At 37.9% G+C, this 26,862-nt stretch overlaps 1 protein-coding gene across 9 annotated transcripts in view; it reads right to left on the bottom strand.

The window, feature by feature from the left end:
• Positions 1-26,862, bottom strand: part of ATP8A1 (ATPase phospholipid transporting 8A1) — a 267,018-nt gene that overhangs the window by 92,841 nt on the left and 147,315 nt on the right. For all 9 annotated transcript variants that reach the window (XM_021938415.2, XM_021938417.2, XM_021938416.2 and 6 more), the window contains 2 exons: positions 12,309-12,447; positions 8,684-8,748 (listed from right to left, as the gene is read on the bottom strand). In XM_021938415.2, coding sequence (XP_021794107.1) covers positions 8,684-8,748; positions 12,309-12,447 — 204 coding nt within the window. The remainder of the gene's footprint in view (positions 1-8,683; positions 8,749-12,308; positions 12,448-26,862) is intronic.

Below are 26,862 nucleotides of genomic sequence, written 5' to 3'. Positions count from 1 at the left end.
TTATTATCTGTATAGTTCTGCATAGGTGACCACATTGATGTATGTATTTGGTTTAAAATAATTAATTATAAAGATGACACCCAGGGCTTGTTTTGCTGACATGTTCTTCAGACATAACACCATCAAGTTAATTCTTAGGTTTTGTTTTTAAAGCAGAGAAATAAAAGTTTACTGGGAGTAAAAAACAAAACCACCACCAGCACCTTACTTTAGTTCGCTAAGGATCTACCTTTTAAAATCTACTATAGATTAATTTAAAATGTCAAATAAGAGGATATACATAATAATCTTAAACTAACACATATTTTATTAGCTGTTTTGGCGGTTTGTGGCCCTACCTCATCATCATTTAAGACATGAGGTATTTACAAATTTATGGTCAAATAATGTTTCATTCTGTCTCTACTCTTACACTCTCCAAATGTTCACACTTTAAAATTATGAATTAACGGAACATTCTAGGAACATTCTTAATAATACATTATGACCATATCAAGTATGGACAATGTTAGCACGTTCTTAAAGAGTGAGTTATGGCTCCCATAATAACACACGGATAAACCATTGGGTATTACTTGCTTTTCTACAATGTGTTATTGATTCAGTGGAACACTGGGCATTCCATATACTCGTACGCAACACATATATCAATACTCCTCCAGCTACTGCAGGCGGTAGTAAACGAACATATGCCAGAGAGTAGGGAGAAACTACATTTATGTACAACTGGCCCATTTAGTATTCATCCCAGTCAGGATCACTAGCTCTCTTTGACGTAGTTCCCCCACAACCCCTGACACATTATAAAATTAAAATTTATTTTAAAAAATTCTATTTATTAGGTTTTTTTTTTTGATGTAGTTTTTGATCAAAAAGCTTTGGTGTTTCCAAACTCCTAGCCTGTACTAGAACATAATGTTGAAAAACATATGTGTATAGAATCAAACCAATATAAAGTAATTTTTCCAAAATGGGTAAGGCAGACAGGTGAAGTCATTAAAAACACATGGTCAAAGAAGTCCTCCAAACAACTTAGTGGAAGGCGGCCAAACGAACGCATTTAATCAATATATATTGCTAAAGATAATGGGGAGAGGAAAAGAGAAAAAAATTCCATGCTTTGCTGATACACAAATATAGGTTTCCCAGGACAGGGGTAGATATGAAATACTGTAATTGAGGAAGTGGTCCAATTTCCCAGAAGGGCCATGCCATCTGAAAAAGGTCAAGGGTCACAAAATGGAGGCAGGTAAGAAGTGGAAGTTGTAGTGCTGGGTAAATTGCTCTTGGCTCCTCAACAGAGGTTTGAGATTTGAGATTATGATAGGTTCCATCAGGCAAATAACTGCTTGCGAGGCATCTAGTCTCACTTAGGGTACAATGCAGAGAGACGTAGCAAAGTGATGAATCTGTGTCGTCTGTGTTTCAGCACGGGGGTGGGGACATGTAGCAAAGACAGACAAATCCAGGGAAAGGAAGGAAGAGTGGGATAAGGGATATAATTATATAATTTAAAGAGTTTTGCGGATAAAGGCTTTTACCAAAGCCCCCATGGTTATTATTTTAAACCACCACTGAAAGCCTCCTAAACACTTATTTTGACTTCGGTATTAAATATTCTCCAGTGGCAGCAGTGAATGCAGAAGGAAGCATGCTAGGTGGAACTGGGTCGGCAGACATCCAGTCTCTCTCACTGCCTTCAATTCAGCCAGGAAGAGGCTGCTCAGAATGTACAACCGGCTTTCTCAAAATAAGCAAATTACAAATCAGTGGTTTGGAGAAGGTAACAACTAGGGCCTGTGAGAAATTGTTACCCAGAACCACAGAGACAGCTAATGTTGGGCCCATTTTCTAAATGATTTAAATTAATTAATGTAAGAAAATGGAAGAATCATTATCTGCCATATTTTCATAGTGCAAATCCCAAAGGCACACAATTTCCATTATTTTATATAGACATATATACACACACATATATGCACACATATTTATATACCCACACACATATATATGCACATATATACACATACATATATATGCACATATACCCACACACACATATATGTACGTATATACACACAAAGAGTCAATAATATCTTATGTACAATTGTATTAGCGAAATTAAATATGAGGTCTTTTCAGAATTCCATAATCACAAGATTTGGGCATTGTCATATTCCAGAAGAGCCTCCCTGTTTCAGGGGTTCTGTGGTCCTGGTGGTGAGTGGTAAAGGAGGTGGGAAAATGGGAAAGGGAATAAGGGTTGGGTGGAGAATGAAAATGAAACCAGTTAATACGTTTGGGAGATAGCTGCTGGAATATTTATTTCTGCAAATGAGTCACTGCTGCCACTGGAGAAGGTATGGTTATTTAAAACCAAAATCAAACAAAACACAGTTTGGAACTTCAAGCAATCAAGGTTTACATTTAAGATTCTAGCACTCGCTAGCCATGGGAACTCAAAGTCTCTATCTGGAATTGAGACAAACACCACCAGCCCTACAGGAGCACAGATTACATGTGCAGATACACCAGGCATACTGGCACACAGTAGGTTTCCTAAAAACTGTCATTTTATGGGTGTGCTGACTCATCAGAAGGTATGGGTGGCAGAGATGCAAAGAGGGCACAAGGCATGGCGTGCTCCCCTCAGAAATGTCAACAAACTTGTGGGGGAGAATGGCAAGGGGGCAGACTACTTAGAAAGCATTTATCTGTAATTCTAAGTCTCAGGGTGCTCTTGGAAGAGTTCAGACATTTAGCCAAAAATGAGGTAAAGAATATTCAGGGTTGAGGGGAGGAAGAACTTCTCAAAACAGACACACTATAAATTTGTGAACAACCTCACTTAAGGTTCTCAGCACAAGCCAGCCTCGCTGAATTCTGTTTTTAAAAAAAGGACACATTTAATTCTATGAGCCCAAACAATGAGTTTGATGGAAGTTTTTCAACTACATACTTTGGCTTGCAGCAGACATTGTCTAAATCCAGGAAAAGGAGAACAGATCATTTGTTCATATGTTATTTTCATTTTTTGGTAATGTTTACACTTTTTACTAACCCATTTATTTCAAATGTAACAAAGTTAGCTTTCTTTACTGAGAGCTACTTGGAGTAAGCAGTGCGCCAGACAATATTTGAACAATCTTTTTGCATTAGGACATTATAAAAAAGTATCTTTGCTTCTGATAGGGATACATTAACACCTTCAAAGTTAAACTTTGATCTTAAAATTTCAAGCCAAAAAGCTGAAACAGCTTTGCTAATGGTAAAAGAAAATTCACAGTACTGAAGCACCAATGCTGGCAGTGGAGGAAAACTCAGTGTGGTTTAAAACTTGCCTAAACTATTTTCAAAGCAATACAAAATATATTGTATGAGACTCATGGGACATATCAAAACAAAACCTGAAGTAGCCCAAATTCTCTTTTTGCCCTTCTTTTCTGGAGTTGAGTCAATAACTTGCTTATTCTGGATTTCTTTCAGAAGCCATTCAACAGTGGCCCGTTCCCAAAACAGTGAGGTCTGTCTGCATAATACATGTAAGTTGAGCTTAAAAGGGTACAGATGACAACTTCAGCCTTTATGTCCTGAATGTCCTATAAGTTATAGTCAAAACTTACATGGTGTTAGAATGTCAAATTCAGCTAGAAAAAAATTAGCAATTCCATGAAGGGTTTTCTTTTACCACAGTGTTGAAAAATATATGTTCTAACGCTTGTTAACTCAATATCCAATGTGGCTAACAATTCATTTTCTGTAAAATATATAAGTGAAGTGAAACACTGGTATCCATAATCAAACCTACAGCTGGTTTGGGGTCATATTCTCAAATTAAGCAGAGAACTTTAAGTAATTTAAGAGCAGAATGGCTGTTCAAAGTTATCTGTTACAGCAGCTAGCAGTGAAGAACTCTCCTCTAGAAATAACAATACTAAAAAAAAATGATGATGATGTCCAGAATTGTTTCTAAGTACTTAACGGGTATTGTTGTGTTTAATCCTCACAATCCCACCCCTAAATGAGATGGACATTTTCGTTACTCTTGTTTTACAAATGTAGTAGATGAAGGCTAGAAAAACCTATTTGCTTCCTGCACTTTGGAATCAAATGCCTTAGATATATCCCCGAGTGCCACCGAGCTACCTGTGCTCGGTCCAGTTATCCTTTCTAGATTCTTTATCCGTAAAATGGGCATAATAGTATCTGCCTATAACATATAAATTAATAGTTTCAGGTATAAATGTGATTGTCCCTGTAAAGTCCTGAAGCCAATACCTGTTACAAAATACACAGAAAGCTGCATTTTCCTGCAGGATCCAAACACGACTTCCCATTCATTAGGTGGTGGCTCCTGATCAGGCTGAAGGTGAACATCAACAACAGCAGAGACAATCTAGAAAAACTGCCAGGATGATCAGAAGGAGAGGTGGCAGGGCTTCTTAGAAGTTTATCTTGGGAACACTGACCGGAAGCTTTTGAGGGTAGGAAATCTATGTCTCCAAACATCATGCCTGTTGATTGAATAAATGTATAGTGTATATTTTCCCTTTCTACGCCTTTTCTGTTTTCTAGGAAAGCCTGGCAGTACAGAAAGGGGGATAAACAATAGAAAAAATGGATTTGAGATGTAGCTCCACCTCTGGGGACAGATCCCACAACTCCTCATATAAAAGAGATGCCAGGAGGAGGAGAGATCAAGGTTAAGGGTATATCACGAGAGACTCAACACAGTCAATTTTGACACTCCTAAGAAACCTGTTTAAATCACACAGTCAATGGCTTAAAAAGTGATGGTCCCTCCCACCCACTCTGGATTTAGATGAAATTGTGGTGAAATCCTGAGCTATCTCAATGAAACATGTCTTCAAAAATTTTCTCCCATAAGAGGAAACTTAGACCAAACCTATACAAAAACATAATATGTTAAGTTGCCTGAAAGTATTTCCAGAGATTTGGAGTTGATGTGCCATGGAGGATATAAATAATATCGCAGAAACCCAATCCTTCCAGAACGGTTTCAGTGCGTTTTGAAAGAGTTTAATTAGAAATTGGGAGCCAAAGATGGACCACAGTATGAGATTCTCTAGTGCTTAGCTCACATTCTAGATGTTTCCGGATTTAACATACAGACTTTAAAAATTTACTTTACAACAAACTAAAAGATATAAAAGAGATGCAAAAGTATCACTAGGTATAAGGCTTTATCATTAATTAGAAGTCTGTGGGACATTTCGTGGGCATTGCTATGGAGTTAGAGAAGTAAAATATTCCCCTTTCAAGTCAGTATTTTGAAATTCTGCCTTTGCGGATGCTTAAAGAAATGTCTCGGCCAGGCACGGTGGCTCACGCCTGTAATCCCAACACTTTGGGAGGCCACGGTGGGCGGATCAGTTGAGGTCAGGAGTTCAAGATCAGCCTGGCCAACATGGTGAAACCCCATCTCTACTAAAAATACAAAAATTAGCTGGGTGTGGTGGCGAATGCCTGTGATCCCAGCTACTCAGGAGGCTGAGTCAGGAGAATCCCTTGAACCCAGAAGGCGGAGGTTGCAGTGAGCCAAGACCATGCTACTGCACTCCAGCCTGGGTGACAGAGCAAGACTCGGTCTCAAAAAAAAAAAAACAAAAAACCTCAATATGAGAACACAATCAAATACTAATAAAGTAGTTCAAAGTAGTACTATAGAAAGTTATTCAAATTCAAAAAAATATTTATCACAAATACCTAATAAGTTTTGATCAACTTTAGATGATTCTTAATTACATTTATCCATGAAATTTTTTCTAAAAAAAAAAAAAAAAAATCAAGCTTTCTGCCCAACTCTTTTGCTGATCCTGGCAATTTTACAAGAACCTGGTGGGTAACTGGGTGACAACACCTGGCTTTGCTCTTGGACAACATTCTAGCTGGGGCCACTGCTCTTGCTATGAAAAGAGTCAAGAATGAACCAAGGCAGAAAGACCCGTCAGGTTTCCCTATCAGGTCTGTAGAGCGAGACTTCCATTATGATTGTATTTTCAACTGTAGTTTGGTCTTATGTATTTATTTAAATGTTTTTAAAAATGCTGAAGAGCTATTTTTTTTAAGGATGCTCATAGTGAAACTCAAAAAGAAAAAATTAGAAAGCCTAGTGGAATTTCTTTGGTGGTGATCTAGATTATGGAAGACAAAGATTTCCATCATTATCATCACTAGGAGAAAGGGTTTTCTATCTGAAATTTTAAGAGCTCCGAATATGATACATTATAAAAGTTCAACACAAGAAAAAGAGATTCAGCTTCTGAATTTTATCAGCTTTAGGAATAATATTTTAGTAGAAAATCTGAACAGAAAAATGCTCAATATACATCACTTATGTGAAAGAGAACCTACAATTGTAACTCGCCACCTTAGGGAAAAAAGTAAAAGATAGGGAAATAGTATTTTTTTATAACAAAAATGATCACTATGCAAAACAACTTACAAGCTATTGAAGTTATATTCTTTCTACAAAATTTTATAACATCTCATTTTTTTACATGTGCCATGTACTATGCTAACTATGCTAATCCTATGCCAAAGGTTACATTCTCCTTACTTTCTAGGCAGCAGAAGTGGCTCAGAGAAGCTGATTTTAACTTGCTGAAGGTCCCACAGTCAGATTGGGACACAGTCACATTGGGACTGTGCTCTTCACCCTGTGCTATTTCACAGAATGATTTGAGTACACTCATTAAAATTGTCACTTGACAAAACACACATTCACATTTCCTAAGACATTATATTCCTAAGTTCATTACTTAAATGCTAATTATTCTTTGTGCTAATAAAATAATTCTATTCATTACTGATCAGTACAATTTGAACACAGATTGGATGCTTTTCTTTTCCACATTGATGAAAAAATAATGATTTACCTACAGGCACTCTAGCACATCTAATGATTTGCCTGAAATCTCAGCCATGGGTTTTATGACACAAGATCGGAAGGAGCTATGCAAAGTGATGTTTCCTTTCCTGCTGAGAAACAAATGAGTGCACTGCAGCAGGTCTGACCCTAAACAGTCAGATTTGTAAAGTCACCACTTAACTCCCTGGGAGAAAAGCCTTCCCCAGACAGCAGTGTTAGAATGTCTGGCAGTCTGGAGTTGGACAAATTAGTGTTAATCCATTCAGCCACAGTGTTTGCCTGTGATCTTTAAACTGCTATTTGAACTGCTAAGGAGAGTTTTAGCCACTTTACTTAAAAAATATCAGATATGATCAATGACAACCAAATTTAAAACTGATATACTTTTTTTTTTTAAGAAGCCCTTAATTAAAAATTACTCAGTGACTCACTTGTCAAATATTTATAGTGTACTTACTATGTGCTAGGCCATTTGCAGGGCACTGAAAAAGAATGATAAACCAGAAAAGACAGACATAGTTCCTGCTTTTATTGAAATTTAGTATTCAACTTGAGACTCCTATCAATGTTTGCTCTGGTAGAAACAGGTCGTCCAAGGATCTTTGAAGTGTTTATTAATTTTGAGTTACCATCTTAGAAACCTCAAAATGAAAATAAATGCCACTGTCTTAACAATACACTGGTACAATACAACGAATATTTTTGGTATTACACTTCTCTAATTTTTCTTAAGATTACTATTCACACTGCTTGATACTTAAAACACTTAAAGAACATGCTTCTCCAAGAATTGGAGAAAGATGATGGCAAGAATAAGACAAAAGAAGCAAGGCTACCATATGCTACGGAAGGTAAATGCCCAAAGCCAGACAGAAAGGATACCATATCAAATGAAGCGTGGCTTGCCCTGCTTTTGCTTCCACATCACGGGTCTTGTCTCTAATTTCCTTCAGGTATAAGAAAAACTGCACCACCTGTAACCCATGTTACTGACAAAGGCATCAACATCATCCCTTCTTCAGTCACTGCTTCACCATCCCTTCCATGCATGTGGCCTCTCAGCTTCACCAACATCCCTAATTACCAAGGTTTTCTCTGTTCTTTGCGTCATAATGACTATTTTAAGAAACTGTATAATCACCTCTACTGCTCTGTCTTCCACCTAAAATTACAAATAGTCTCCTTTACTTTAAACTATTAACAGGTCACTTGACCTACATATTATTTTGCTAACTATTTTACACTGTATTCCTAACAAATCTTTCCTCATTTCCCCAATATAACATCAAGTGATCACAGCCATGAAAAAAGACATCCTAGGAATTTATATTTCATTCCAGAAGTTAGGACATTAAAGAAAGTCTGTCTTACTAGGAATGGTTGCTTTGTGTTGTTCAATAGCTTTCACATTTTTTAAAAAAGAGGTAAAATATATATTAGCACTGGAAGTTAAAGCAGATATAAAATGTTTAATATACAGAATACTTGGATATGAGCAAGTTGCAGTCACTCAGCAACCTCTTGACATAATGCTTTTGTAAAACAACTTTTCTGTCTCACAATATAACGCAAATCATTTTGCAATTTCTTTTAGCTGTCACAGATGTAAAGCTTGAATCAATTTACATCAATGTGATTCAAAACAGAGTACATTACATTAAAACAGAACTACAGTGATAAGGTACCTTTGAACCTCAGGAAGATAAAATATTTCCACAGCTACCCGAATATAAAATAAAATAACACGAATCTATTTTTAAAGGAGTTTTAAAAATACATGATTTTACTTACATCAAGAGAGCCTTCATTTATAACAATCATTCCCATGTTCTTCTTCAACAGTTTGCAGGAGTGTCCTGTATCCAAACATAGAGTATATTAATTGATAACTAATTTCTCCAGAGAATAGGTAAAGATGTTAAAACAATGATATGTACTACGAAAATACCTAAAGATGATTTTACAAGGACTGAGGGCAACCAGTTGTTTTCCAGGTTTGTAGGAAGTTAAAAATGAAACGCTCTTGCTTGTCATAGGAGGGATATGCAACAAATACATCTGGCCTGTTAAGGCTACAAAGACATCTGGAAAGAGATGGTGGTAAGGATTCTTGATGTCCTGAAAACCGACAAATGGATTTGTAATACCCTTCACGATGACCAACATGAAGAGCAAAAGATAGGCCAATGACTGTTTCTAGAAAACAGAATAACAGAACCCTTCTCTAGACACCTAGGGAAGGTGCAGGTGGCTGCCTCTTGGATCCGCTGATCCCATCACCGTCTCCTTTCCTGGGAGAATCAGTACATCCTCTACTTTCCTGCCTTCTCTTGCTTTGTTGTACTTACTGCAGGGCAAAAATCCCCCCTTTGTTAAGTCCAACTTGGCCTACTCTGTACCTGTTTGCTACAGCTGTGTCTGAAGAAGAGGCAACTCTGCTGATGTCACATTTTAAAAATACCACGCTATTTAAAATAATTCCATCTATACTCACATTGCCTTTGTGTTCTCATTCCATCTCATGATTTCATATATCATCCAAATGTCGACCATTCTGAAACTCCTAAGTTCCACTCAGCCCTCCTTCCTGAACTCCGGACTCTCATATGCAAGTGCTTACTTAACTGTAGACACTTACGTAGAAAGTAGGCATTTCCATCATCTCAAAGGCAGCCTACTCAAAAACCAGGCTCCTGACCACACTCCTCCGGCCTCCATCAAGAAAACCTACTTTCCCTTCAGTTTTCATCATTTGGGTTACTGGTAACTCCATCCTTCAGATGCTAAGGCCAAAAACCTTGAAGCTACCTGATCTATTTCTTTCTCTCATACTCTACATCTATCAATCTTGTTGTCTCTACCTTTAAAACATATTAAGAACCCAACCACTTCTTACCATTAAAACACATCAAGAACCCAAACACTTCTTACCCTTTCCCTTGTTACCACCTTGGTCCAAGCCTCCATCATATTTCCCCTGGATTAATGCAATAGCTTATTTCCTCGTCTACCAGCTTCTACACTTGCTTCCCTCTGAGTCCATTTTCAGCCTAGCTGCCAGAGTGACTGTTTTTACGGGAAAGTCAGAGCATGTCTTTCCTCTGCTGAGAACCATCAAGTGATTTCCCTGTTTACTTGGAGTAAATGCAGAGTCCTGACAGTGGCCTGGGAGGCCCCATCTACCTTGGACACTGCTATGCTGAATCTCTCTTCTACTACTATTCTTCCTTTTGCTTTTGTGCTGTTTCTCTCTGTAACAGAAGACAGCTTTTCTCTAATCATCATGCAACAAGCTCCCTCTCCTCTTTTAGGTCGTTCCTCAGCTGTCACCATCTCAATAAGTTCTTCCTGACTTCACTATTTAAAACCAAATCCCTCTGTGCAATGCCCTGTGTTTCCCTCCCATTTCAGTTTTCTTTATAGTAATCATTGACATCTATTATACTATGTACTTTTCTAATTTACTTTATTGTGTGTTTCTCTGACTAGTATCTGAACTCCACAAGGGCAGAGATTTTTTTGGGTTATTTTGTTTCCTGCTCTGCTCCTTGCACTTAACTGGTACCTGGCACTGTAGATACCACGATTATGCTGAATGGGTGAATCTTCCCTACCTTTTTCTAGGAACCAATCATGGCTCAAGATTCTGAATGTTAAATATAACCAGAAACCGCTACCATATTCTTTTTTCATAGGAACATCCATAATAGTGAACATATCCTAAACTACTGGTACCCTTGACTGCCTATTTTCTACATTTACCGCCCTTTATTGTCATATATTTTCTATCTGTAGTCTTTTACCATATTTGTGTTTTTAGGTCTCCCAATTTTCATACATTCTGCATTTCACCATTATTTTCCTTCTCATACATCTTCTTTCCATTTTCTAATAACAGCGATAATTTTTACAATCAAAATTAACAACTTGTGTGGTTTGTAAAGTTCTAGTTTTTTAAAAAACAAAATGAATTTTCTATTAATAACATCAATTTGCTATAAATTTCAGGTAGAGTTTTATATTTACAGGATACGTTAGGCTGACTGCTAATACTTCTAAAATAAATACTAGTTAAATTTTAAAAAATACAGAATATTTTAAAATGACTTTCTAAAAATGTGGTTTCATGCTGTGAACTCCCCTAAAATACTTCCTTCAACTTGGGTGGAATTTTGTATGTAACATATATGATTAATATCAAGAGGCTAAATCTATGTCAGGGTTTATAGTGCTGAAGCTACCTACTTTTACTAAATTTGGGGAAAAATCTTTTTTTTTTTCTTTTTTGGCATATTGCTGGTACTACAGGCTTCCAATGCCAAATAACTTTCCCTGCGTAAGACCTCTGTTAGGGACTCAATTGTTCTCCCTACCACCACTCATCCCAATTCCTATGCTGAACTCCTAACCACCAGTGACACTACATTTGGACATAGTCTTTACGGAGGTAATTAGGGTTCAATGAGACCATAAGGGTGAGGCCTGCTATGGTCTGAATGTTTGTGCTCCCCCAAATTCATATGCTGAAACCCAATCACTAGTATGGTGACAGTAGGAAGTGGGGTCTCTGGGAGATGATTAGGTCATGAAAGCAGAGAGCTCATAATAGGATTAGTGCCCTTATAAAAGAGGCCTCAGAGGGCTGCCTTCCCCTTCTGCCATGTGAGAACACAGTTAAGAAGGTGCTGTCTATGAACCAGAAGGCCAGCAGTCATCAGACACCAAATATGCTGGTGCCTTAACCTTGGGCTTCTCAGCCTTCAGAACGATGAGATATAAATTTGTTGTTCATAAGCCACCCAGCTCATGGTATTTTGTTATGGCAGACAGAATGGACTAAGACAGTGCTCTAATGCAATAGGACTGGTGTCTCAGGAGGAAGAGACATAAGGAGTAGTATACAGAAGAGGAGCCACGTGACGACAGTCAGGCAGCGAGGCCTTACCAGAAAACAACCCTGCAGGCACCTTGATCTTGAACTTCCAGATCTGAAGCTTCCAGAACTGTGTGAAAATAAATTTCTGTTGCCTAAACCACTTGGTGTGTGGTATTCTCTTATGGCACCCTGAGCTACTATAAAGTCTTTCCAAAAAATGGGGATTAACATAGTATGAATACAAACTGGCAATCTTCTTCTTTCCTATTATCTTAAAATAACTTTTGGTCACAAAATCAAGTGTCAATACATAAATATTCCATAAGCCCAATTTCCAGACAACTGTCAAAATGTTATCCACATGTGCCAATTATGGATGGAACGTGTGGGAGGCAGAGACGCAAAGGTGAAAAAAGACTGGAATATTCCAATCTTGACATATCAAATCTTTTGAATCTTGAAATGTCTCAAATCCATCTTCTAAAATATATCAACTTACTAAAAGGCACCAACATGTAAAACTTGAACTAGGTGAATTACCAATGTTAATGGCAGTTTCTTGCTTGTCCCCTGTAAGGATCCAGATTTTGATGTCTGCTTTCATTAGCGTTTCTATGGTTTCAGGCACTTGATCTTGTAATTTATCCTCAATGGCTGTTGCTCCAAGTAGTTGAAGATTCTGAAAAAAATTAGTGGTAGAAATTAAAAAAAAATCCGCTCACATTCTTCAAAAACAAAAAATTGAAGTGTGTATATGTTTTAAAATCAGAGACTAAATGATAATTCAGACTTTGGTGCAACTTCCAACTATCCCATTGAGTTTTCTCTCTGAAATATCCTTGACTTTTATCCAGTCTTTAGGCATTAGACTGAGGCTCCCTGAAGCTGTTTAACGTAACCCCTAAGGTAAGGAACAGATTCTAAAATAAACTTGCATAGAAGCGGAGTAAAATCCAAAGTCAGTTAAAACCAGCCTGGGCACGGTGGCTCACGCCTGTAATCCCAGCACTTCGGGAGGCCAAGGCGAGTGGATCAATTGAGGTCAGGAGCTTGAGACCAACCTGGCTAATATGGTGAAACCCCATCTCTACTAAAAATATAAGAAAGTAGCTGGGCATGGTGGTGTGTGCCTGTAGTCCCAGCTACCCGGGAGGCTGAGGCAGGAGAACCTCTTGAACCTGGGAGGCAGAGATTGCAGGTGAGCCGAGATTGCACCACTGCACTCCAGCCCGGGTGACAGAGCGAGACTCTGTCTCAAAAAAAAAACCACACACACAAAAAAGTCAGTTAAAAAGGACAGGCATTCTAACACACACACACACACACACACACACACACACACACACACACACACACACACACACACGCACAGCTATGGGAGACCACCACAGTGAAGACGCAATCTTGTTGACCTATTTGAAAAAGAGTAAGGTTACCTGTTAATACTATTAAATTGCAATTTGATGCAGTGTCAGGAAATGTATACACAACAATTAGAAACCATGAGGAAAAGAACAACAAAGTGATATTAGTCTCTACAAGGAAGAACAAGTTGGATGTTTTTCACATAGTTCCACATTTGTGTAGCAGAAGATCGGACTCAAATATCTCTTGCTCATTAGATATTGTCTTGCTGTAAGAACAAACACAACCAATGGGCTCTGGGGAAAGCTGTTATTTTTATTATTTATTTTGAGATGGAGTCTTGCTCTGTTGCTCAGGCTAAAGTACAGTGGTGCCATCTTGGCTCACCACAACCTCCACCTCCTGGGTTCAAGTGATTCTCCTGCCTCAGCCTCCAGAGGAGTTTGGATTACAGGTCTGTGCCACCACACTGGGCTTTTATATGAGACGGGGTTTCATCATGTTAGCCAGGCTAGTCTCAAACTGCTGGCCTCAAGTGGTCTGCCCACCTTGGCCGCCCAAAGTATTGGGATTAAAGGCGTGAGCCACCACACCCAGCCAAAGGCTGTTTTAATCTCTCATGAGAAAGAATGGTTTCTACTCTCATCTTCCTAAACGGAGGTGGTAAGGGGGAGAGAACAAGGTCTTCGCTGTTAGGGAAACCTGGTTTGCCAAATGGACATAGGTAAAGTTCTTGGTCCTAAATACATAAGAATGCAGTGATGGATTAAGATATAAAATTTTATTTCCATCACATGCCTAGGCACTGTTGCTAGCTGGGTATCCTTCCTAACAGTGCTTGGCAGGCCGCAACCAACTGATTCTCAGTCTTGCCCTGTTTCAATCTCCAGCGTGATCCTCGTCAGCAATTATCTTTCTTCTCATTTTCTCCTCTCTTGCCTTCATTTTTTTCCATTTAAAATATAGGTGAGGGCAGAATGAATGCAAGAGAAAGTAAGTATTGAGGATACTGCCAGAATTGGTGATAACAAAGAAAGCCATTTTCTACTTTTCCTTATTTTCACCAAAATTGAAGTCTAAAATTAGTCTCAAGCTTTGGTTAGGCATGAAAAATAAAGTTAACTATATATACAAATATGCAAGTGAGAGAGAAAGTGTGTGTGTATGCATGCATGTAATTTATACCTGCATTAGTTTAGAATGCTTTTGGCTGCAAGTAATGGAAAAATCTAACGATGGCTTAAATAAATTAACTTTCCTCACTTAAGTAGTACTGAAGTGGGCAGTTGTGGACATTTAATTTGTAGCTCGACCATACCTCAACTAATTCTCCTGACCTCTCCCAATGTCCCAAGGTATAATTATAAAGGCCATATAGAAGACAAAAATACCAACTGTATCTGTCTCTTATATGAAAAGCAAAGTGTTTTTGAAAAGCCCTCAGCATATTTCCAAATAATAGTTGGCCAGATAGTTTCACAAGGCTAACGCTAACTATTTGTATTTAGCTTTTCCAGGCTCCATAGTAGAGCTGTTGAGGAAGAAGGGGGATGGGAATGAGTGCTAAATTGCCCAGGCAATAGTCCCTGCTATAGTGGCCATACAGGATGGGCATGTGTATATGTAGTGTTTGTCTGTGTATACATAAGTATGTATGTCTAAGTAGATAGATACACACACATCCCCCATTGCCTTGCCTAGTGAAACTTGGTTCCTCCTACAAAACCAAACTCAAAAGTTATTGTTTCTTTTAAGCTTTCCTTTATTTCTTAAAACAAAATTTCCCCTCTGCTGTTCTCCTACAGAACTTTGCTTATCTTTATATATCTTCTATTAAGAGAAGTGTAAATGCATGAGTAAGGTAGGTTTGCTCAAAAGTAGGGACCATGTCTTGCTCATCTTAATGACTCCACAGCATTGAATGTCAGCATTTAGTATGTTTGCTAAGTGAGCTAATGACAAGAGCAAAATCCAGAAATTATAAAAATACTGCTGCAATCTAGATCATTTTCTTTTCAATATATTCCAAATAATATGGATAGTTATTAGACACACTTGATGCATGACTTCTTAGTATATAATATATGATACAGGAAGGCAAATTTCCTTCAAGAAGATAGCATTATTTTATTTCCTTTAATGGGAAGCAGACTTGAAATCTACCATAACCTGATGAATAATTATCATCAAGAAGTTCAAGAAAAGAAAGGAAGAAAAATTCAGCATCAATGATGCCAGCATCATAATTGTTGAATTTAAATGTTTACACAATGATTCTTTCAAATCTTCAGCTACTTTTAGGGCATTTGCAGTTAAATCATTCTGGCTCACATCCCAGTGAAGATCAGGATATAGCTGTGTTCAAATTTTAAGTATTTTACCCAAGACATGATAAGGTTTTTTTTTTTAGTGATCATGGGGACAGTTTAGTAATATAAGCCCTCAAAATTTCCTGCAAAAATATTTTTTTGCAATATGTTTCCCAAAACACTGGGGTAACTAGATAATGTGGGAGCCAAGATATGAACACATTCATTAGAAATATATAAACAAATATTTTGTATATTTTCTGTCTCTAAGGGGGAAAATGAGCTCAGAAAGTACACCAATATAATATACATTACCACTCACATACCTATAAAAATAAAATGACTTCACTGGAGAGATCACATTGAAATCATATTTGAAAGAAAGCAAGCATCTAGTTTTGCACAGGTAAAAGAGAAACATTTTCAAAGCAGGCACAAATAACATAAAGGATCAAAGATGTAGGGCCAGCAAGGTATGCTGAGAAAAGTCACACAAGTAGGTTAACATGGAGTGTTTTGGTGGTTTTAACACAAATCCTTAAGAAGAATAATAAAACATTTCTGAATATTCAGCAAAATTGTAATGGTTCTACTTTGATGCCTATGAAGGAAACACTGTACTCCAAAAGCGTGTTAATTTTCCCTTTATCCTAAGAGCTCCTTGAGAACAGCACTGGTTAATTTCAGCAGAAGGCTCTGCAGACTCCTTTCCTTTTGCCCTGGTATCATTTATGATGAGATTAGAATCTTGAGTGATAGGCTGTTCTGCTTTTGGAAATTAATACTGTTAGCTATATAACGATCATTAGAAAAAAAGATTTGAACTTTGCGTGCTTTTCCTGATCATAACACAAGAGTGTTTAGGCCGTAATCAATTTCATCCCAAATATGTATTACCTTACACAGATGGCCACTAATGGGCACTAGGGGAATTACATATTCAGCAAGTGTTGAAATGCGATAAAATTCCCATGGCATTTATGGAATTAAAAAAAACTCCAAACACTAATTTTACTTTCTAAACGTCACCATGCTAAATGTTATAAAGGCTCGAGGTTGATGACTCTTTGATATAATATAGATTTAGTTATCACTGAAAAAATCATAAAATAATGTTTATTCACCTAGTAAAGCCTCCAGTAATCTTATTTTCTCTTTCAGATGTTCCTAATGTATGCAGAATTTTTAAAAAGGCACATAAATGTAACATTTCTACTCTAAGTGAGGACAGAAAGCTTCATGTAGAGACTGGTAAAATGTATTATGATAGTTTTAGAAATTATAGTTTTTCCCCAATACCTGTATATTTTGCGAAATAATGGAACCTCAAAGTGACCTATTCCCATATTAGCAAACATTATGTCAGTGCTTAGATGATGTCATATTTTTTAAAAGTTTGTGATGTGCTCCTAAATGAGAAAAGTATAATAATCAAACTCTTATCAACCCAGGCTTCAGATTACAACATGGACTATTTGGCAGAAATTTCCTTAAAGACAAAGTAATATTATTAAACAAAATTGTACCATTGGAGTAAATGTGGATAAATACTAGTAAGATTTATTTCCATATGAAATAAGATTATGACTAGGAAGATGTTGAAGAGGAAACCAGCATTTCACGAATAGAAAAATTGTACCAGGCACGGCTAAGTGCTTTACACTTATTAATTCAGTTAATAGCTTTGTGGAGATGGAGTAGATTGTCTAAGGTCAACTAGAGGTGCAGCTGAGCTACCACCGTAAGGACAAAACACCAAGAACTAATACATACCCAAGGAAGCAAATGGGATGTAAAACTGAGATTAGATGAAAATTAGAATTTTGTTCAAATCATCAGGTTTTTAAACTTTTGTGTCTGTTCTCGGTCTTCAATAATACTTCATTTCTATGAGTGGGTTTCAGCCTCAGTCCTGAGGCACCCCTGTCAGGTGTACCTATTTCCCTATTCCTACCTGCAGGCCTCAGGGTCATATTTCGGGATTAGCTCCTTTGCAAGCACACATGCATGCCTGCATTCATTCACAAATATACCCTAAGCAGGTACTTCTGGGCAGGTACGTGTGCCGGGGATACAATAGTGAGTTCCTTCCTGCATGACATTTTTATTTCGGAAAGCTTCGTTAGAAACTCTCCTTGGCTTCCTGGCTGCCTCGTTTTCTAATTGTACCTCCTTGCCTTACTGGTGTTTCTCCTAAACCCTGACTGCCTGGTTGTCATCAAGTCCCAAGTAATTAGCCACTGGGCCAGAAATCTAGATGGTGCTTTTCAAACTTTAATTTTCAGAATCACCCGAAGAGCTTATTAACACAGATTGCTGGGCCCCACATCCAGAATTCCTCAGTTGAATAGGCCTATGGTGAAGCCTGGAAACGTGCAGTGGTTGCAAAGCTGCTGGTCTGAGAACCTAACTATGAGAATTGCTGATCTAGAGCAGGGCTGACAAGCTTTCTCTGCAAAAGGACAGATGGTGAATATTTTAAGAGTTTGAGGCCCATATATTCTCTGTTGCAACTACTTAATTCTGCTGTGGTAGCATGAAAAAAGTTAAAGACAACATGTAAACAAATGGATGTAGCTGTGTTCCAATAAAGCTTTATTTACAAATAGGCAGTGGGTGGATTTAGCCCTTGGGCTGGAGTTTGCAACTCCTGATGTAGAATGCTTGTGAGCGTTCCATCTTTGCACCTGGCTCCAGCTTCTCTGATCACTACAGACATCCCCATGTCCAACTCCTACCATTTTCCCTTAGCCTGGCCTTAGAGCCTCAAGTACCAATTCTCTTTCTTTTCCTTGCAGTTTCAAACTACAATAAACTATAATACAGGATTATCATCGGAGAGAACCAGTGCTCCCCTGGAAGAATCACATTATATGTTACACCCTATCTTAAAAAATGTTATACATATTGTATGTTATACGCTATATATGTACTTTTATGTGAGTACAAAGATAAACACAGGAATGAGGTATCATCTTAGTCTGGATGGCTCAAAAAAAATCTATCCATGAGTTGACACTTGACTTTAAATCCTAAACAATGAATTAAGGTTTAGCCAAGAAATGGGGAGAGGTGGGGAAGGATAAGGGAGGCAATTCCAAATGAGAAGAAATCACATGTACAAAGATGGATGTATGAAAAGACATGTAATGTTTGAGAGTTGCCATTTAGTCAGTATGGAAATGATAGACGAAGTGAGGTGTGGCAGTGAGGAAGATGAGGCTGGAAAAGCCAGCAGGGAATGGAAATGGAAAGGTCTGTGTGTTATGCTGACAACCCCAAAGGCAAGGGACACCTGGTGAATTTTAGAAGAGGAGAGACAGGATCAGATTTACATTTCAGAAAGGTCACTAATAGCTGTCTGGGGTTGGATTAGGACAAAAGAAGCCTGCATGATAAATTAAGAGGCCACTGCAGTCACCATTCTCTTGAGGTTTAACATACGTTAACTCTGGAATTAGGATGTGCTGTGGGATTCTCACAGCCATTCGACAACACTGGTTCTCAGAGGCTGCTGGGCTCCTCTGTGTTCTGCATTCCACTGGGTATCATCCTTGTTTTAAAGAGACCTAACGCCTTCTTTCCTTTCCCTTTAATCTGGTCTACAACACTAAGACTGACAGCATTAAGTCATTAAACCATTGGAATAGCTCATTTGCCTGCTTCTGGAGAAATCATTCAACTGGTTAATTTTTCTAAGGCCAAGAAATAGATTTTAACTAGGTACTTTTCAAACCATAGAAATCACATTTGAACTCACAAGGCCAAGGGCTTAGTTATAAGGCCAGAATTCACACACCCAGCTGAAAGGAATCAGGATGTGAGAGGTGACTGGGTGTAGCTTGCAAAAACAACACATCCATCTTATCTGAGTGAGAAGACAGCAATACCCACGGTGGAAAATCTACCACGAAGCATTCATAAGAAGGAATCTATCATACGAGAAAGGAGGAGCACGTGATTAGAGATCTAAGGAAATCTTAAGTACTTTAAATGAGAAGATTCTAATGGCCAGTTGAGAGAAAATCATGAAAAACATATTTCCATCTTATTTTCAAGGAAAATGGAATACAGCACATAGAGTACATAGAGGCTGCCTCACTAAGTCATTGAGTCTCAAACAGGCCAATGACTCCCATTTCCCATCCTGAGTGCTGATCTAGTGATTATGCAACTGCACAATTGATTTCATTTTATTTTTCAAGTCTCCAATATTTTGTACACATTTTTACTTTCTTAGAAAGCAAGTTGGTAACATAACTTACAGATTATTAACATGGGATCTGGAATTAAGACAGAACTGGGATTTGCATCTCTACTCGGCCAACCACTGGATATGGGTCCCTCAGCAAGTAACTTAACTAAGAATCAACTTCACAACAGCAAGATAAGCCTAACAACATAGTTTAATAAGGATGTTCTGTAGATGAAATTACATCAGTTATCACAAACATTTTTGAGCACATTAGAAAAAAATGTTGAATAGGTACTTATGACAGTTATATTTTTGTAAAACATTATTAAAATTAATAAATTATGCACATTATAAAATGCAAAAACTAAAAAAGATGAGACAAAACAAAGAGAAGTTCTAACATTTTCTTGCTCACCCCAATGGATCATGTTGTGCCTCATTTTAGAGGCTCTCCCACTAAATAATCAGGGTAAAGAGTGGAAGATGTAACTACAAATGTTTTTAAGCAAATAGAACAGGAAACTACTGGAATTTTAAACCATGAAATCACCTGTACATCATGTAAATTTTCATTTCGCTTTTAGCACAAATGAAAGTGATATGTGCAGCTACTAGGAACAGATGTGGTAGTTTTATCTGAAAAAGCATTCCATTCGAATACAGAAGTTACTGTGAACTTCGCAGTCATGAATGCTCAAGAAAAGTCCTGGTTTCCATTAAGTTTTATATTTCTCTAGGAATCCTCTAAACCATTTGTTGCCATATGTTGCAAAGGGTGCTAAATTGTTGTTTAGTCACACTGAGTGTAATGGTTGATCTATATTATGCCACATCAAGGGACTCTTTAACCATCCCCCAAATGCCAACCACGTTTTGAGGAGTGGTAAAGGAAATAATGTAAAAAAGGATCGCTACCTCAGTGTTCCTATCTTAGTGCCTTATCTCAGTGCCCAGGGCACTAAAGCCTGTCTGGAACGATGTTTTAGTTTACAAGTTCACTACCTATCTCCCAACACTGAAACAAAAGGCAGAAATTCTTCTACCCTCTCCCTGCTGAGCCCCAGAGCCTAGAACAGAGCCTGCCACGCAGCGGTGCTCAGATATTTGTTGCTGAATCTTTCCAATCTATGATTTTCTCACATTTATATATTAAGTAACTTTGAAGACAGGTTTTATAAATGAACAAGTGTAAATTTCTAAAAGATGCCTTCTGTAAAAGTCTTGGCTTCTTTTCTAACATACCCCTAAATTAATCCTTAGTGATAGCACATTTGATACCAGTGCCTTCAATGCGTGGAAAGCATGAACTAGATTTGTTAATAGGGGGCAGGTTTTCATTAAGCAAGTACTTATTAAGCTCCAACTTCTGAATTAATTATTTAAATGAATAATTCATTTAGTCATCAAATATTTATTGAGTAGTTAACATAGGCTAGTCAGTCAAGCGCTGGAGACACAGTGATAAATATGATAAACACAGTCCCTGCTTTCGTGAAACTTCAATCTAGTGGATGACATACATCAATCACAAACTACAAAATGCACATAAAACACAACACTGCTACCTGATCAAAAAAGGCTTGACAGCAGAATTACAGTGTTCTGAGTTTACTCTTAAGCTCAGAAATGATCTTCTAACCCATAACCTATTTCAGAAAAACTTGAACAGATGAAAGCATCAGATAAGTTTCCATTTAAAAAGTTTCCCAATCCATGCATCATAATAAGAGAAAAAGCAAAATCTTATCACCAGGGAAATCTGCTTTAATCAGTGATGAATCTAGGCAGGTATTATATCGTTTACACTATTTTCTGTAATGCTCAAGATAAATGATTTGCTTGCAGAAACACAGAAATTATTAGTAGGTAATCTATGCAGTACTAAAGACATAATTGCATTTTTCTATTGAAGCAAATAAATATTAAACATTTTCAAAAAATTATGTATTCCACGAAGGCACGCCTTCATATTTCAAACAATGGTTTAATTATAAAATAAGGAAGAAAGACCAGACTTCGGTACTACTAATTTTCAAAGGAATCTAGTAGCATAGTATGAATATGAGACAAAACATAACTTATGTGTCTTAGAAATAAGTTAGAATAAAAGTAAATAAATTTTAACAAAGAATAGAAGCTCAGACCAAAAAGAAGTGATATCACCCTGGCTCCTGATATATTAAAGTGACAGATCAAACGTGAGAAACATCAGAGAAACCCCTGCCAATGAAACATAAAACTTCATAATTATTCTGTTATTTACAATTCTTCTTGAGAAAATGCAAAATTTTAATTTAATTTAAAAAATCTGATTTAGACCAGGCATGGTGGCTTAGCCCTGTAATCCCAGCACTTTGGGAGGCTGAGGTGGGTGGATCACGAGGTCAGGAGATCGAGACCATCCTGGCCAACATGGTGAAACCCCGTCTCTACTAAAAATACAAAAATTTGGCTAGGTGTAGTGGCGGGAGCCTGTAGTCCCAGCTACTCAGGAGGCTGAGGCAGGAGAATCGCTTGAATTCAGGAGGCAGAGGTTGCAGTGAGCCGACGCTGCATACTAGCCTGGAGACAAAGCGAGACTCCATTTCAAAAAAAAAAAAAAAAAATCTGATTTAAAAAATATAGGCTGACACTGTAAGTGGTTTCCCAATCTAAAATTATGAGTCCAAATATGTTGACTACCTTTCAAAAGAATGAGGGTGAGATAAAACAGGTCAAGTTTGTTGTCTGAAAGAATGAGACTACTGTAAATTCTCTCAAGTGGTGACAAAAAGAGACTAAGAGGTGTTACTGTCCATGATACCCATTGTGAACCTGCAATTCTCCTTAGCAAAGTGGGTCCAGACAACTGAAGTATCCAATATGATAGTCCCATTTGCATTTTAACCATGTGAGCTTTCTTATTCCTGAACAAGTTAGGCCTTCCTAGTAATCAATGTCACCTCTTGAACAGCAAAAGAAAAAACAAATGAAAAAGCTGTGTTGGCAACTGGTTGGTGAAACAACTCTCAGCATTACAATTTTCAGAAATATCCTGAAAAGCTTACCATATGAATGCAAGTATTGGAGCTCAAACAGTACAGTGTTGGAACAGAGCTGATAATTATATTTTATAGACAGATTTAAAAGTCCCAAATCCTCTCATCTCATGATGACTGTCAATAGGGATAACAATACCCTGTGGTCTTTTTCAAACTTTCCATATCCTTCTTCCCGTAGTGTGCCCTGAGAGTGAAGGCAGCACATTCTAGTACTCAGTGTGCTGGGTAGTAACATACCTGAGTAACTAAGCATCACAACCAAAGGACAAATGCCTTCTTGTATATTTTTGGTCTATTTGGATATTTTTTTCAGCTTATGCTAGGAGTTACAGTACCCAAAGGAATAAGGATTTAACTTAATCTTAAAAACTGAATTACCGGTTTGAACAAACGTCGGAGGGACAAGAGGGAGACAGCAGGGTTTAAAAGTACAACCTTAATCCTATTGTAACATTTCCTCTTATTTTGTACTAAAATATTTATTTTAGGAAAAACTTTACAAATCTTTTATATTTTGAATGTTGTGAATGTAATACTACCATTAATGTGGCAATGACATATCAATTCAAATATGTTCAGAAACAGCTTGCATATGGGCACAATGATGTTCTGATCTTTTGAGGAATTCGTTTTCTAAAAAGTCCACATACAAACGTAATATATGGTTTTCAAACTGTGCTTAGTGGATCCTGAGTCACAACAAGCCCCGCCTGGAGCACCCATGAGGGCAGGGTGGAGGCTGAGGGGAAAGCCGGTTTGGATCTCCTCTCTACTCTTCCATTCCAGCCAAAGCAGCCCTGCTTTCGTCAATTATATATATTATGATTCAGGCAGTTTGTTTGGAAAATTCTGTTCTAAAAAAAAAAGTGAAAATGACCCTCACAGTTTAAAAATTCACTGTCTGACATGGCAAGTCCAATAATGACAAGCTAAGACCAATATTATGGTCTACATAAAAATGGATTCCAATCACATAAAAAATAGGTTACATAAACGGCACGTCTCAGTTAAAGTAGATAAGGAAGAAGACGATGGATGAACCCTAGGACTGTATTTGCTCAATTTAAAGCCAGGGTAACATGTTGCAAGAATCTGTGGTCTGACATGCTGAAACTTGCCTCACTAGAGTGGTTTTAATGGCAGTAAATCACAACTTCTGAACACTCATCCCAGCTGATTTTAACAAAGAATAGAATCTGAGACCAAGAAAGAAGTGATATAACTCTGGCTCTCTATATTAAAAATCCTACAGTCCTATGATTGCAGTTAATGGAAACACTTCAGAAAAACAGCTTGGTCACAAAGATCCCTGTGTTATTTTATCTTTTTTTTTTTAAATTTTATTATTACTTTTTTTTTTTAACTTTGAGACAGGGTCTCACTCTGTCACCAAGGCTGGAGTGCAGTGGTACTTTCACAGCTCACTGCAGCCTTAGCCTCCTGGGCTCAGGCAATTCTCCCTGCCTCAGCCTCCTGAGCAGCTGGGACCACAGGTGCATGCTACCACATCCAGCTAATTTTTAAAAATTATTTGTAGAGAGAACGTCTCCCCCTATGTTTGCCCAGGCTGGTCTCAAACTCCTGGGCTCAATGATCCTCCCACTTTGGCCTCCCAGAATACTGGGATTACAGGTGTGAGCCATCACATCTGGTCTATTTTGTCTATTCTTTTTCCCTAAAAAGATGTCTGCTCTCCTCTAACTGGTAAAATAATCCTTGGAGGCCCATTTCAAAAGTTACCACCTCTCCAAAAGCTTCCTTCGGATCAAATTTGTGGGTCACCTTTCTGGGTTCCTCAAGATTTCTTCATTTGGGGAATTTGCTCAGACTGTGGTACCCAGAGGGCCACGGCCTCATTTGCTTGTGCATGAGCATGTAAACATGAACTGCTTGATGAAAGTTATTTAAATGGATCACCAAATGAAGCTCCGGTTTCAGGAGTAGAGATGGACACAGAATTAGTCTTCATTTGGAGCAGGCTGGCTGAGTAAATGACCCAATCTCTTAATCTTTCTGGATCTTAGATTTTCAACAATAGAGGCATGGCTTACTATGAAGTAAAGACAAATTAGTTATAAATTCCCGTTTTCATGTATTTTAGGTAAAAAGCAGTCATAAAGGAGGTTTCTGTCATCTGTAAACTATACGTAGTTTATATAGATGCATATAGACACATATATAGATGTGTGTGTATATGTGTATACACCCCCCCCCCCCCACTTTTAATGGATTGCCTGTCAACTTAAATTTTAATGTAGCTCATGATCGCCATCTGCTGGGAAAACGTTGAACATCTATTTCAGTTAAAAGCTGGAGGTTGCAAGGCTTTTAATCAGTTATTAAAAGAACAAGAACCATAACTGTTAAACCTAGAAAATTTAATCTATAAAAAACTCTAGGACATCCAGAGAGTAAGGATATTAGGTACATTAAACATTCAACTCTAGAACTGAAGTTGTGCTTCAAGTGGAAACAATGTAATATGTTTAGAATCCATTTTCAAATATATATTTTTTATTCTGACTTATTACATATTAATTCTGTCTCATGAGGATGGGAGGCAAGGCTGCCTTACATTCAGAGACAGGAAAAAAATCATTTCCAAACTGGATTTTTTTTTTTAAATTCTTTTTTTTTTTTTTTTTTTTTTTTTGAGACGGAGTCTCGCTCTGTAGCCCAGGCTGGAGTGCAGTGGCCGGATCTCAGCTCACTGCAAGCTCCGCCTCCCGGGTTCACGCCATTCTCCTGCCTCAGCCTTCCCGAGCAGCTGGGACTACAAGCGCCCGCCACCGCGCCCGGCTAGTTTTTTGTATTTTTTAGTAGAGATGGGGTTTCACCGTGTTCGCCAGGATGGTCTCGATCTCCTGACCTCGTGATCCGCCCGTCTCGGCCTCCCAAAGTGCTGGGATCACAGGCTTGAGCCACCGCGCCCGGCCTTAAATTCTTAAAAGAGTAAGGGAAGCAAAGATTAAAAATCAATAGCACTAATGCTTTAAGATATGTGACTTTAGGTGGGCAGATTAAAAGAGATTATGATTATGGCTTCAGATTATTTTATTTCACTACATAAATACCCCAAAGACATAATCATATATAAATATGTTAGGAAGTGGAGAGAGAGAATGTGGAAGGAGGGAGTGGGGAGGGAAGGAGTGTGGAAGATAGGCGAGAGAGACATTGAAATAAGTCAATTGATAACAAGCCCCCTCGTGTGTGTATACCTATAAAATTTAGGGTGGGAGTATCATCCTGGAAGACACCATACATGCTATCGCATGTTTTCTTATAAATAAGCAGAATAAAAAGTTAAGTTCAAATATAAGGAGGAGATATCTAGATATATCTACATATCTATCTCTATATATACAGGTATGATATATGTGAGCTTATATTTATATTTAGGGATCTTCCCCTTACAAAATATAAAGGCTATGTGAGAAACAATTATCACTTCCATAAAAAGTGATAATCTGTTGAGGAGATAGGAGACCAATATCTCGAGTTGCATATGGCGACCTTGTGGAATAACGAAAACCATCTGCAGCTAGAACATGGTATCTCCATACTACATAAAGGGAGGGGACGTAAGGAGCAGAGGGGGAAAATAGTCCAGGGAGGTACTGGTAACACTAGCCACTTCTCAAGACAGAGGCACAAGGAAGTACACAGTTTGATAGAGAGGAAAGAAGAACAAAGTATCAGTCTTTACTTACCTGGAGAAAAGATTACAAGTAAACTGCAGCAGACAGGCTAGTTTGATTCTATGCAACACAAACATGAGTGCTATTGAAGAGTTATCTAGTGGCAAGCTAGAGGTTAGAATGAAGACACTTGAGTGATTCAGAGCATGAATACCGGAGGAAGAGTGAGGATTCTGGCTCCCCCTATTAGAAGCTGTGTACTCTCAGCCAAATTACTTAACCTCTCTGTTACCTTGGATTCTTCATCTATAAGATAGGAATAATTAGCATCTGAAAGGGATGTTGTGAGGACTGACTAGATTAATAGATGAAAGTGCTATGAACAGCACCTGGCACACAGCAAGTGCTACACAAAAATGTTTTCCTAATTAAGGAAGCAAGATTCTTGCTATTTATACAGTATCAATCAAAATGTATCCGTCACTTTCTGGCTTAATAGCCTTGGTTTCCTTATCTGTAAAATGAGAACATTTACAGCTGTCA

Source organism: Papio anubis, chromosome 3, assembly GCF_008728515.1.
Source record: "Papio anubis isolate 15944 chromosome 3, Panubis1.0, whole genome shotgun sequence".
Classification (NCBI taxonomy): Eukaryota; Metazoa; Chordata; class Mammalia; order Primates; family Cercopithecidae; genus Papio; species Papio anubis.
The sequence above is the reverse complement of the archived record's forward strand: the minus strand, read 5'-3'. Positions and strand labels throughout refer to the sequence as shown.